This window comes from Chaetura pelagica, unplaced genomic scaffold, assembly GCF_000747805.2.
Source record: "Chaetura pelagica isolate M959 unplaced genomic scaffold, ChaPel_1.0 scaffold156, whole genome shotgun sequence".
In the NCBI taxonomy this organism is placed as follows: Eukaryota; Metazoa; Chordata; class Aves; order Apodiformes; family Apodidae; genus Chaetura; species Chaetura pelagica.
Window position 1 is genome coordinate 1,077,005 of NW_009953694.1, and position 14,559 is coordinate 1,091,563.

At 40.5% G+C, this 14,559-nt stretch overlaps 2 protein-coding genes across 2 annotated transcripts in view; both read right to left on the reverse strand.

Moving 5' to 3' along the window:
* Positions 1-10,609, reverse strand: part of DRGX (dorsal root ganglia homeobox) — a 30,641-nt gene extending 20,032 nt beyond the window's left edge. Inside the window, exon 1 of the mRNA XM_010000360.1 lies at positions 10,490-10,609. Coding sequence (XP_009998662.1) covers positions 10,490-10,609 — 120 coding nt within the window. The remainder of the gene's footprint in view (positions 1-10,489) is intronic.
* Positions 10,610-12,015: 1,406 nt separating this feature from the next.
* On the reverse strand, positions 12,016-14,559 carry LOC104391131 (bone morphogenetic protein 7-like; the record flags this gene model as incomplete). Its single annotated transcript, XM_010000361.1, has 5 exons — positions 12,016-12,137; positions 12,253-12,454; positions 13,241-13,357; positions 14,092-14,231; positions 14,427-14,559. Coding segments are annotated over 5 exons (714 nt in total), but the record flags the coding sequence as incomplete, so codon positions are not given.

The following is a 14,559-nucleotide window of genomic DNA, read 5'->3' on the forward strand; positions in this document are numbered from 1 at the left end:
CACAGCACCGCATGGCAGGGCCCAGCCAGCTGGGGTGGAGTGCGGGCTTGGTCCCTTCCCCGGGGGAAGGCTGTTGTCAGGGCTGTTTCTAGGTCTCTCCATGGCCCCCTCACGTAAGTTCTTTCCTGCAAAGCTGAGACCACGGAGAAAAAAAACAAACCACAACAAGACAGAACAAAACAAACAAAAAAAACACCAGTACATTGTTTTGGATCTTGGCTAATATTTCTCTGGTAGTTCCTCTAGCTAGCTAGCAAAGGCAAGCACTAAAAACAAGCTGTAGTATGAAATAACCTATGGAGGTGAGCTACAGTATTTCAGAAAAAATCCCGTTTTGTGCAAAGTCCTTGAAGTCTCTCTCACATACACTTATTATTATTGGTTTTGTTACTATTGCTACTTTTACTATTATTACATCCTTAGTAGTTCCTAGGTCTGCAAGGAAAAGTCTAAGTAATTAAGGAGAGATGTGTGGCTTATTGCATCTGTCTTAAAGCACAACTGTTCCTGTGCTACACACACAAACACACCTCTGCTCGGTTTTTTGGCATGACAAGAAAACCTAAGACTGAACTGACAAGCAAAATCACTGAATGGAGATTTCCTAGAGAGTGCTCTGCTTTGAAGGGAACATTGGTAAACTCAATAAAGTCTGAATGGCTCGAGTTTGATGAAACAGCTCTCTTTTCTTTCCATGTACAAACACTGCCTTCCCCATGATTCTCAATACCTGACCACAAAAAAAAAAAAAAAAGGCTAGCAGCTAAAAGGTTATTTTACCCTAATTCATGTGCAGTAAAATGTATTTTCCAATTAACCAAATTTGCCGATTTGTCCCGCTTGGACACTCTTATAATTTATAATGTAAAAGTGTTCTTTCTTTATCTAAAGACCAAGGTGACTGCTTTTAATTTTCTGTAACCTCTTTACACTTGATGTTCACCAGACTCATAATGTTAATTGGCTTCATATACGGATCATCAGTTTAATGAAGGAATAAATCCTATGTTGCTTTATGTCCCTCTGTTTTAACAATGATTGCTTTAATGAAGAATGCGACGTGTTTGAAATCAAAGCTGCAGGAGACATTAGGGGGTTGGGTTGGTGTTGTGGGTTTTTTTTTATGACTGAAATGCTTATTTAAAGATAAAATCATGAGGTTTCCATATTTTAAAGCTTTTAAAAAAATATTTTCCGTTGCAAATAATGACACATTCTTCTGCAAAGAACTTTTTTTTTTCTCATTATGAGCAGAGAGTGAGAGTAACACAGTTTTGTAATATAGACAACCCAATTAGGTTATGAAAATATCTCTGAGCTGATTTTATACCATTGCAGTTTTCATGCAGAGTTTAAGTAACACTCTTAGTGAGTTCAGAAGGACTTATGCCTGCCTAAATAAAAATATTTTGGGGTAATTAACACATCTCTTTGTCAGCTCACTGCATTTTCATTGTTCATGGTGTAGATGAAGAAAAGCATAGGAGAGAAAAAATTGTCAGCTCACACACAAAAGCTCTGGATTGCTGTAATCTATTTCTCCCCATGGGGATTTTAGGATTTCGGAAGCAAGAGTAAAATGTAATGAAACATGGGCTTGTAGAGGTAGGTGACTGCAAATCAGAGCATCAATTAGGCCAAGCTGGAAAGCAGCAATTAGACCCAACTGTATGTGCTGGTTATACTAGCTACAGCAGGTTTAAAATGTACAAAGCAAATGCGTTCTGGTAATTGAACTTTTACATAGCTGGCCCCACTTATAATGAAAGGAAGCTTCTCCCCACCTCCTCTTTTTTTTTTTTTTTTTTTTTTTTTTTTTCCCCTCTCTAATGGGGACTACATATACTGGAAGGATTTTTTATTCTTGTTTGAGAGCTGCTGTCTGCACTGAAGTTACATAATCCTTAGATATGGGAACATGCAACACAGAAGAGGAAAGTCTCTAATCAAAGCCTGAACAACCAATGGATTTGGTCAGAAATTTCAGGATATGGCAGAGGAATTGCTTGGGAGGGGAAGGGTTTAGCTAAAATTACATACCACTGAGAAATCAGACAGCGTGCCAGGCCTGATCCCATGACGTCTTGTGCTTATGTCTCCACAAATATTATGCTCATTCAACCCAGGCCACACCCAGCTTCAGCTAGATACACCCACACCTTCTTCCCCCATCCACCATACAGCACTGTGCCTGAGAGAACTCTGTGTCTCCTTTCAGATCTGGCCAGGACTATAGGCTGGTGGGCAGAAATGGATGAACACCCAGAAGACAGTCTATACACCATACTTTGTTTTCCCTCTCCACAGAGAATGGGAAGATACCCTGCAGCACGTCTAGTGGCACAGAGAATGAGACTGTCAGGAACCTCATACAGTAGCAACAGTTCTCTACCTGGAGCTATGCCTTTACCAAAGCTGTACCTGACCCAAGGCTGCTTACCTTTGAAGTGACTCAGAGTGTAGGCTGGGACTATGCCAGGATTAGCTGAGGCAAAACTGGTTTTCACGGGGATTGTCTGGGTTTTCTAGTGTTATCATATAAAGATGCTTCTTCCCAGATGTGCTCTTTCTCAGTAAAATCAGTCCTCTAATCAAGATTTGTGAGAAAACACTTCCAAAGGAGCAGCTGCAAGAGTGAGAAAAAGTAGTAGCATTACATGAAGGTAGGAAAATGAGATGCTGAAAGACTAAAATATTTGCTTTAGAAGAGGTACTAAACTCAAAAGCGTGTAAGTTAGTATCTTAACAATTTGACTTTGCCTTTGAAGATTTATTTTTTTTCCAAAAGCAGCTACTCCGGTTTACCAGAATCCAATGTTTTTGAAAACTAAACAGATCTCACATGAATGTAGATTATATGATTATTCATTTTATCTACTCTGGGCAAAGGCAGAAAAGTAATTTCCTATGACCTAAAAGGTACCCAAGGCTACTAGGAGATTAAGAGCCGTGGAGGTCAAAGTTAAAATTTGAAAGACATGTTATCTCAGACTTAGGTTTGTGCTTTCTTTGGGTGGTCCTTATTCTTTCATGGACTTACCAGTTTATTTGGTATTTTTTAGATGCTTGGAAGTCTGAAGAAACTGGTCTTTGAAATATATATTTGTTGTAATACTGCTTATACGTCCTTTGTCCTAAAGGAACATATTTGGGAACAATAGAATATTCTCAAATATCCCTGCCCAACTTTAGGTTCCTGATTGATATAGAACCCCTATAACAATTACTTACTTTTCAAAGATGTTGACTATTATCTGGAATTAACATCTGAAATCCTGAAAACAGGTCACCTTTTCCAGAGACATGGTCTCGACTTTTCTGTAACTTCTTGTGTTAAGACAGTGGCATTGGCTTTATGGCAGAATAGACTTGTCTCAAATCTCTGAGCACAGAGTTTGTTCAATTTATGCTAGTTGAATAGGTATCTAAATGCTGTCATGGCCTTGTTCTTTGTCAAGTAGGATAAAGTAAAATCTTTATCTTAGTATCAACAGGGTAGACTCTTGTGCTTATTCTGTGAAAGAAAGGATTAAAACCTTCTTTTCCCCCTTTCCTTCTCCTCATGATGGGTGGATGACACAGTTTATGTGTAACACTTCCTCACTTCTCTGACCCATACTTCTAAACATTCTTAAGTTCAAGCCTGTTCCTGTTCCACCTCTTTATTTTTTATTTAACAGGAAACTAGAACTAGGCCTTTTTCCATCCAAATCCCTCTGGAGTTATTTCCAAGGATCTAGATGCTCTGTGCTAGAGTATTTCTAATAAAAAGCATTACTGGAACATTGATAATAAATAATGTTCACTGATGCTCAGAGATTTGTTGATTCAGGTAATGGGATGGTACCATTTAAACAAGCTGAATGTTACATAAATGAAGAATGGGTGCAAATTGGAGCATAGGAGGTTCAAGGTGAATATCCAAAAACATTTTTTACTGTGAGAGTGACAGAGCACTGGAACAGGCTGCCCAGGGAGGTTGTGGAGTTTTCTTCACTGGAGATATTCAAAACCCACCTGGACACGTTCCTGTGTGATGTGCTCTGGGTGATCCTGCTCTGGCAGGGGGGTTGGACTAGATGATCTTTCGAGGTCCCTTCCAACCCCTAGGATTCTATGATTCTATGAAAGAATAAAATTATAATGAATACTCTGGGCTGAAGAACCAAGCAATACTGGATCATGCAAAACTTAGGGCAGGGTCCTAAAGCGGTCTAAAAAAAAAAATTAAGCCCCAGAGATGTTGTCATATCTCCATCTATTGCAACATACATAACTCACCTAGACACGGTATTGAGCACCCTGCTCTGACAAGGAAAGTTGCTTTGACCAGAAAGTTTGACAAAGATGATATCTGTGTTTCTATTCTTAAGAATCAATAATAATAAAAAAAATAAACCAAGCACAGGAGTATTTTATGAATAGCAAACTAAATCACAGCTTCCATTCTCCCCAGCATGGTGGATGGTCTTCTCTTTGTAGTACAGAAAGTAAAATTCTCATAAGGTATTGGTTGATCTACTTAAGCTAGATATCAAGTGAAGTATTTAACAGCTTATGTTTGATTTGTTTGGTTTCTTTTTTAAACAGAGACAGTATCTTAGCTGTAACAGCAAATGTTTTTCTCCACAGTCAAGACATCAAAGATTTAACTCCTATTGCTCATTTCTGTTTCTTGCAACATCATCTGTTTTAATACTGATTTTAAGCCTCTAACCCCTTGACACCTTCTAGTTATAGCCTGGTCTCCAACAGTAAAATGGGAATCCTAGGAACAGCAGTGGTAACCCAGAAAAATTTGTTCTGGAAATTGTGATAATTTATTCCCAGCAGCACTTTGGCCCATGGTGGTTTTCCCGTCAGGAAAGCTAGCCCAATGCTTAGCTTGATTTAACCCCAGAGAATTTCAGACATGCTTTGGGAAATTGTATTTTGTCTATGGCTTTTAGAGAACAGAGATCCCTGATCACCAACACTGGCTCAGCACAAACAGCAGAAAATTTGACATGGACAAGGAGTGGATTCCTATGTGGATCACAGTACAGAGCCTACACTGATTTTTAAGTTCACATACAGGTTTTATGCTGCCCAACAACTCCGTTTAACCTGATAGCTAAACAAGCAAGACTTTTGTGAGCATATCTGAACCCCTGTGCTGGGATTTATGCCACAAGGCCGCTTTGTCATGAGGTCTGGATTTACAGCATCATCAAATCATGGCTTCAGTCAAAGGCCAATCACTTCTCAGTAAGAGGTGATTTTCCCACTTACAGGCAAAGCTTACAGCTTTTGTTTACCAGAACCAAGAGAGGCTGTGATCTAGCTCTGAATTAGGGCAATTAGTATCTGCACGAATCTATAGCTGCACATATCCTTGTGACAACAGAAAGTTAGCTGCCCCTTTTAATCTGCTAATGGCTTCTCCCAATAAACACAGTAGAAAGAAAAAAGGCACTTAGTCTGCTGCTTTACGGCACGATTGTCTCTTTCACCAAAGGTCAGTTCACACCTGCTAACTACCCTCCTTTGAGGTGAGCTACACGCAACACTAGAAGGGGAGAAATGTCCTAGGTGTGACATACTTTTGCACAAAGCCATTGAAATGCACCCTCTGGATGTGGCAATATTCTCAAACTGGCCCCGAGCACTCCACCCCAGCTAAGGATGAGTAGCACCATCCTTCCGGAAGCAGTTTGGAATGAACCAGGAGAGAGGCTGCTCCAGAACATGAATGCATGTACCCATAAGTATATATAAGAAATAACCCACGAGTATACACGCATCTGCGGGTATATAATTTGCATGTGTGATCTTAAAGAGACTGGAGATAATCTGGAGCATTCGGTATCTGTGGGAAATCTCTGGAATTTACGATAGGTACACCCCTCTCCTCTCTTTTCAGGAGACAAGCTCCAGTGCTATGAATGGGTCTTTCAAGTAAAGTACATAAATGCCCCATTTCCTACACGGAGAACAGGAACCATATTAATTACCCCAGGCGGTCTGGAAATAAATAAGAGTTCTCCTAACTGGACTTCACATACTGAATATAATTTTCATGCCTGCAGACACAAGAGAGCAGAGGCTGCTTACAGCACTGCTGTGTTCCAGCTTCCTCAGGGCAGGCACATTTATGTTATCTCTCCTCTCATAAACAAAACCATCACAAACCAATTTCCCGAAGCCATTTTCTTCAGCTTTACCCGCCGCAGGGTATCCCCAGCGTATCCCTCTCTGCTTCGGAGCCAAGTAGCACTTTTTCTATCATCTATACCTCGTGACAGGAGCACAGCAGAAATCCCTCAAAACAAATATTTCTATAAAGAGGAGAGCATGAAAGTCTGATCTCTTGTCCATTTATGCTCTTAACCATTTGCTCTCCCCCATACCATACTGGGATCCGAATGCCATCCTACTGGAGTGTTGTGGTAGCCAGGTTCAGTGTCCCCCCCACCTTACACAATGAGAGTGACTGTACATACTTCACATACCTGGATCTCTACTTCCAAACCCGAGACAAACTCTTTATAATGGAGTTGGTTAGATTCTTTTCCTTGATATTATCTGAGTCTTTCTGCCTCTGAAATCCCGCTTTCCATGTGCCTGTGGGTACAAAACACAAGGTGTGTTATTTACCAGAGCAGAACCACACTGATCCTATGCTACGGGGAAGATGCAGACACCCACGAGCTCTCAAAGATTGAAGCCAGCAGACCATGAGTTGCAGAGCTGAGCGTTGTACAGATGCATCACTGTGAATGGCTAATTCAGGATCTCTCCCTCTGCTTCCAGCCACCAGCTGAGCCGACTCAGAAAGCCCCACTCGTGTTGTGGCTGTGCCCTCGGTGGGGTTTGGAGCTGGAGGCAGGGAAAAGATGTTGCAAGGCTCTCAGTCCTTTAATGTGGGGGTTTTCCTCTATGTACCCATGAGTTCCAGTCTCTAGGGTATCGATGCTCATGGTGGCATCTAGCGGATAAAACGTACAGTCATCACTTTTTGTTTCAGGAGAGCTCTTTAGGGTCAAATGTGCTCCTCATTATTCTCTTGAGTTGATCACAACAGGGTTTGCTACCAGCCCTGCTTTCTTTTGCTGCTATTACAATGCAATAGAGTACATCAACACAAAATGTGAGTCACCAATCCTTTTCCAGATTACCCCTATTCCCTCCAAAACCTTGCTGCTGCTTTTTGGTATGCCATCTTATAAACCAACACACCAAAGTGGAACATGCCTTATTTTGGAATTCTTACTTATTTCAGTCGATTAATAAGAAAATGTGGCTTTATTAAAAAAAAACCAAAAACAACAGGAAAAAAAAAAAACACTGGCATACTTGTGCTTAATTGTATTTCTAATTACAAGTTCTGGTGTAAATTTTTTCCCTTGGCATTATTATGAACCTAATTTCCTTACAAAGTCCAGGATAAACAGTTCTAATATATTTTGTTTTAATTATCATGGTTTAATGGGGCATAATGAGACTAAGTTGAGTGGTGCAGAAAAAATAATTTAATGTGTGCAAAACTACTGAGTTCTCCTATCTTGACTGTACATATTTCACTGACTGTAGGAAAGTAAGCACTATGTTAGCTATCATGCCCATCATTTATTAATCATACTTGCTTTTCAATATAATTTTTTCTTTTCCTGCATCTGAAACAAGAAGAAACCCATTAAGATATCCTAGAAAAAATGGATAATTCTCTGAGCTGAGCAGTGAAGGGTGCAGCTGATACACAGCTGATGGTACTAGAAACATTTGTCATGTTACAGACACAAGGCTGCAGTATGTTGGACACAGAACCTGCCTCAGCCTGTGTGTTCCAAATGCAGTCCTCCCACCAGCGTTATTTGGCAGTGAAAACTTCTGGCTTCAGTTCTTATGGCCCCTACCAAAATATGCACAAACAACATCAGCTGAAGTAACCATGCAGAAACCACTTTTTCTGGACTCTCACTCTAGGCACATTTTCCCACTCTCAAGGTGTGGTTCCTACAGATTTGAAACACCACAGGTAATTCTGAAGTGAAAAGATAAAAATGCAAAACAATAGCCTGGGAAATAAGCCAGTAAAGTGAGGTTACAACCTTTTATGCTTTCCGAGGTCTCCTTGCCAATGGCACTGAATCCAATGGCTGGGCGTGGCTGATGCAGCAATTAGCACCAGTCTGCTACCAGATAGATTTATACTCTACTTTTCCAAGTTGATCATATACTAGGATCAAAACACACTCCTCTCCCATCACACACAGCCTCACACCAAAGTTTTACACAGGCAGAGGAAGATTTTTGCCATTTGTTTGGGAATTCTGAACACCAGGCAGTGTGGTCAGCACAGCGATGACAGGCTGTTTGCAGAAATGACAAACACTTTTGCTCACAGGGCACATACAGCAGGTTTGAAACTTTCAGTCCTATTGGAGCCTCTCTGTGCCTGGACTGTACAGCTCACATGCACACAGTTTGACATGTGGTCTGCTGGACCGAAACAATAACAAAGTTATTGTGAATAACAATATTTCTTTTGTTCTGGCTTTCTAACCTAGGGAAAGTTTAATTAAGGCATCCCAAGATATCACAATCTACATTAAAATAAGGCTTTACACACCAAGAAAACTGAAACCGTCTCAAGCATAATAAACTCAAGATCTCCATGAGACAGGTTTTGTTACAAACTCCACATGAAACCAACCCTGAAGGGTTTTAATCTCTATGCCTAACTCAAGTGAGAGTTACAAGAGGCTTCAATGCAAGTTTCACTTCAGGAATAATTACTGGATCTTCCCTGAAGGAAATCAGATCTATTCTGCTTATCTATTTTCTCCTTGACATGGAGTCAGAAGACACAATACAGTGCCTGCTGAAGCTATTGGAAATGCCTTCTTTTCTGGAAAAGTATTTGATTCATAACTCTAGGAAGCAGGTTCAGTTACAGCACAAAAAACCCGCAAACTAATCAGCATTAAATTATATTTATTTGAAAATTAACATTTTATAATACAGGTTAAATTAATATACTCCATGTATTTGGGTTTTAAATAAAATTAATTTATTACAGACATTGGTATTTACAGAAAAAAAACATTTAAATATATTTTTTTTTTCCAATTTCACTGGAGGAAAAAATCTCCATTAAGTTTCATCCCACAGGAGTCAGCCTCCTTCAAGGATTAATGTAGACTAGAAACCTAAGCAGGCTTAAATCACAACTGAGTTGGCTGAGGAACTGCAATGGGCTGGTTGCCTGCATTAAACTGGAGCAAGACTGAAAGAATTCAGGGGACCCCTTCCAAATCTATGTGCTATGGTTCAAGGAAGAACGAAGGGAACCAGTGAGTACCTTTCATTAAACTGGCCTCAGATACAGGACTAGGCTAGCATCCAGTATGTTCTCACAGACCTCCAAAGGTTAGTAGTCATTTTTCTTCCTACTAAACTTATGGGGGTTCTGACCCCAGCTTTGAATCCCATTGCACAACTACTGTGTAAACACACACACAAGGGCAATCTCTGCCTAACAGCTGCAGCAGACCATGGTGGAAGATAATGGTTTTTATGAAGAGGGGGACTGGCTGACCTTCCATCATACAGAGGTGCAGCCCTGAGTCAGAAGCCCAGTTTGTTGATTCCCAGAAAAATGTTGACTTGTGTGTTCCCTCAGATAGGCTGTTAAGTGCCAAGGGGACTTTCAAGGTCTCTGCATTTGGTAGAGCTGCAGACAGACTAGGGGGAAGAAACACATTTACAGGTAATGCATAAGCAAGGCCTCTGGGCTAACTTTAGGCTAACACTCACCCTGAAAGCAGTCAAACCAAATAAGGTTGTGTTACTAGAAGACCTGCGTGTCTGTCCTGAATTGAGGTAGTATGCTATGCCCATTACTTCTCAAGAATTTCCAAGTCTTTCACACAGAAAGTTCCTGTTTTTAATGGTATCCTCTGGTGCACGGAGCTCTCCATGCAGGTCAGCATACTCTCCCAGAGCTCTTTGAAAGCCAGTCTCAAATACCTTTCCACCTAGCCATGACGAGGGAAGTATTTGAAGCAGAGCTGGGTTTCTGGTTCTCCAGTCTTGTAATCTGAAGTGCCATTTCCCCTTGTATCTTCAGCAGAAAATGGGAAAGTGAATCCAGGTCCACACCAAATGCAGATGAAAAAGGGCCCTGCTAATGACAACCACACCTTGTTGCCACCATGTCTTTATAATTTTTAAGGACCACATTCTCTTTGTCATCAAAGTACAGGAGATTGAGGGACTTCAACTCATCTGGCACACAGCAGGGTGTGCTGACATCTTGAGACAGTTTAAGTGTATGGACTATGGACTGAACTGTAGCATGGTTTGTTGCATTTAGACTTTCTCCCAAGGGGAAGAGACAGGTTCCTCTGCAATAAAATGCATTGTATCCACTTGGGTAAATAATCCATCCTGACCAGCCAATAGCACGGAAGTCAACATAGAGTTCCCTTCGATGACATGTTGTTACCTGGTTTTTGGCAGAAGGGATTGCAGCAGCTCGAGGTCTCCTGCTCATGCCTGCGTTGCTGTTTTCGATAACCTGAGTTTCATGAGGCACATGTGAAGCATAATTTTTGGCAGGGTTCATCTCTGGTTCTGAAAGAAAGGTGTGTGTTAATCTGTCTCAAATAACATTAATTTCCTAAGTACAGTATTCTGCATGAAATCTTCATCAAAGTCTTCAGATTAGGTATTGAACTGACACTTAAACTGTTAAAGCACCAGAAGGGATGTGTATTCAATTGCCATTTCAGCCACATTTAATAAACTGCCAGATCTTGAGTTTCACTCTGTGGCCTGGAAGGGCACAACTTATCAGAAATATGAAGGAAAAGCTCACTGATATACTAAATACAACCTGTGAACTCCACAGGCCCTTTATAGGGCTGAATCCTCTCAGCATGGTATTAACAGTCTTACTGTGGCTACTCCACAACACACATCACACTGAGCAGTGCTAACCGAGTACGAAGATCACAGCCTCTTTCTTTCCCTGGTATTCTCCCAATAACATCACCCATTTACTTGAAAAACAGAGCATGTAATTGTACAGTAGCATTTTTACAATTTTTTTTTTCAATTTTTGGGTATGAAAAAAGTACCATCAAGTTTATGGAACTCTGCTTGAGAATGAACCTGATGGACAACTGGTTTTCTTTCTTAAAGTATCTGCTGAGAATCCTTCAAAAATGTTCATGAAGACCTCAAGATCCAGGTACACAAACTGAAAATCACAGATATACTGGCTAGCAGAAGAGCAAATAGCAGAGATTCACTGACCAAAAACAACAGCTAGGTCCAGAGAGTTTCTTCATTGCAAAATGGGAATCAGTTTTTCCATTCTGGCACAGTTTCTCACACAAAGCTTGTTGGTCATTAAACTGAGATCTAAGACTGATTGTAATTATTTTATTTGCAAAAGAAAAATAAACAGGCCACACTAATTTTATTTTTTTTAAAATTAATTTCACCACATAGTTCTTAATATTGATGCAAGTCCCACCTAGTTTCTTTCCCAGGTGAATACTCAGTAATTTACCAGAAAACCCTACAAATCCAGAACAGAGTAATTTTTGCCCCTTGTCCCAGTTTCTTTTTTTTTTATGTTTATCAGGCTCTAAAATCCACCCTTAGCAGGTTTTACTGAAGACCAATGGAAGAGGGTAAGACACTGGGCGTTGTCTTCGATAAAAGCAGCCTTTAGTGGCAATGCTAATTAGCCAAGGCCGTTAAATAGGTGCTTAAAAACAAGCCAAGAATGGGGAAGTATAAATCGCTTATTTAACAACCTATTCCACTCTTTAAAACTGTACTTAACTCCATAGCTGCTTTACCAGCATTTTCACAAAGTTTTCCAGGTCACTGAGGTTCTTTTTTTCAGTCTCAACAGAATGTATCAATTTTCACACAAATTTCACCCCCCAAAATGTAATATAAATAGTAAATAATAGAACTCCCGTGCCTCTACAAACAAAATCAGACTCCTCCTACATTTTATACATTAGTATTTCCTGCAAAGACAGGTTCTTTGAGGACAGAGGTGACAAAGATGTTGGGTGACCCACTGGCAAGAGCTATCCAAGCAAAGTGATCAGTGACTAAGCTGAGCTTCAAACCTGTTGAATGCTGAAAATCAATACTGAGATTAGGTGTATATGAGGCAGTAGAAGGTAATAGAAGATGAATTAGGAATTAATCTTCTAAAACAGCTGCTGCATCTTGTGGACTTACTTGTGGAAGAGGCTACAAAGCTGGAGGACCTCCGTTTGTTACTGTTAGTGAAGAGGACAAGGAGAGCATTTCTACTCTCCTGCGAAGTGCCCAGGCTCTTGGCAAACTTAACCAAGTTGTGCTCAATTCTATCGTTGAATACATGTGTTGTAGTTATCAAAAATCCATGGTTGGAGCTGCTATTTCCAACCCACTTGGAAACCTGGTAGTGAAAAAAATAATGTTTCAATATTCTTATTACAGCATTATGAGTAAGCAATGTTTGTATTAGAAAAAGGGAACAGGCAACAAGCTACGAGAGTCTAAGAACACATTATTATGACAAAAGTGAGGGAACTGTGTAGCTGTATTTAAAAATAGAGAAAACCATATGCATTCCCCAAAGCTACATTTACAGGAAGATAGTTTCAGATAATTGATTAGTGAATAGATGAGTCTAGGGAGTTAAAATTAACATTAAAATAAATCCTCTCTGACTTTACCCAGGAATTTATTTTTCATTATAATCTTAGTAACAGAAATTATGAACTCTTCAGACTTTCCATACCATTAAAATTCATTTAAATATAACAAACATGGCATTTGAAGAAATTAACTCTCAATGAAGGAAATTTACTTCATCTAATTGTTGTAATTACAGACTAATAAGATAAGGACAGCCATTCTCAAACAGGGCTATAATGCCTTAACACAGAACTCAGGCAATCATCTATGCATGCTGTTCAGTCTGATTACAAAGCTTTGGCAATGAAAAACACTGTTCAAGAGCACAGATTTATACCCAAGAAACCTTATGTTTTAAACCATGTTTGTTTTGTTTGTTTGGGTTTTTGTTTGTTTGTTTTGTTTTGCTATGGAAAGACATCTACTTACTGTTGTAATTTAAGGATATCTGCAAAACAAACCTTGAAACTAACAAAAAAAGAGGTCTACAGAGGAAGTTAAATGGAGATTTAGGATGAAAATGAAGTCAAAATTCTCTGCTTACTGTCTGCGTGACATTGAATACTTCCCAGCCTTCTGTGTACAGGGACAATAATCTTGATGCAATTAGATGTTTTTTTTGTGGATTACCTCCACTCTCTAAGAGCTCATACACTTCCACCTTGATGAGAACAATACAACAAAGTAATAAGAAGTTAAAACAATTGTTCTACCAAGACAAGGAGAATGAACATACATTTTAGTCACATCATAGCTGAAAAACTCTACTCTCATTCTAAATCAAGCAAAAATTAGTTTTTAGACAGTTTAACAGAAAAACAAGTTATCAGTATATACATCTACTCCTCTGTGTGCTGAAAGGCAGGATACTGGACTGCTTGATAACATTACCAGACTGTTTGATACTATGAAATAAATAAGCTTTCCATTCTCTTTTGAACATCTGACACTGCTGAGGTCTTCTGCTCCTTCACATCTTTGCCTTCAGGTTTGCAAAGTCTGATCCTACCTGATGCCAAAGGATCAGGTACTATAGTCCTCACCTGTTCTGTTTTCCTACGTATCCCAGATTGCTATTGCCATTTTTTTAGAGTGGCTCAAGCAATTTTATTTGAATTTGAAACTTTTGAAACCCCAGGAAAGTACGGCATGGTTTAAGAAAGGTCTGACACACATCTCTTTAGGGATAGCTCACTGCTGCAGCGTGCAAAGGACAGCATTACTGTCAAAGCTAAAAGCTCCCGTCTACTTCTTTGTGCAGTGCAGGCAAAGAAAAAGCACAACAATCGAATAAAAATAGAGCCGGTTTATGCAGCAAATGGTTGCACTGCTCGTTTTTGTATAATTAAAAATGAAATAACCAGTGTTTAAGTGCCAGAACGTTTCCTCACTTACTCTGCAAAAGTGTTTCACGTCGGACCTTCCAGACATGTGTGTCCTCTTCAGCTTGAAGACCCTGAACTCCGCTTTCAGCATCTGCTCTCCCCTCTCCATCGCGCTGATGTCGAAGTAGAAGAGGTGCTGGTCCACGTGCACTGGAAGAGAGCCTCCTTTAGCAAGGGCGCAACACCCCGCAGATTGAGCGGCACCCCCGCCTTCTCCATAGCAGCGGCGGGGTCTGCTCACGCTTGCCGGGGGCCAGGGAGGTGAAGGGGCTCGGCAGAGCGCACGGGGCCGCTCGGCAGACGCCGCCGCGGCTCCTTCACCTCCCGGCTAAGCCCCCAGCCCACCTCGGTCCTCGAAGCTGCGCACCACGTCCCCCTCCAGCAGCCCCGGGGCGCGGGTGATGCCGTTGGCGTCGGCCACCTTGTTGAAGAGATCCACCATGAACTGGGGTGGCTTCTTATGGGGTAGGACGTCGGG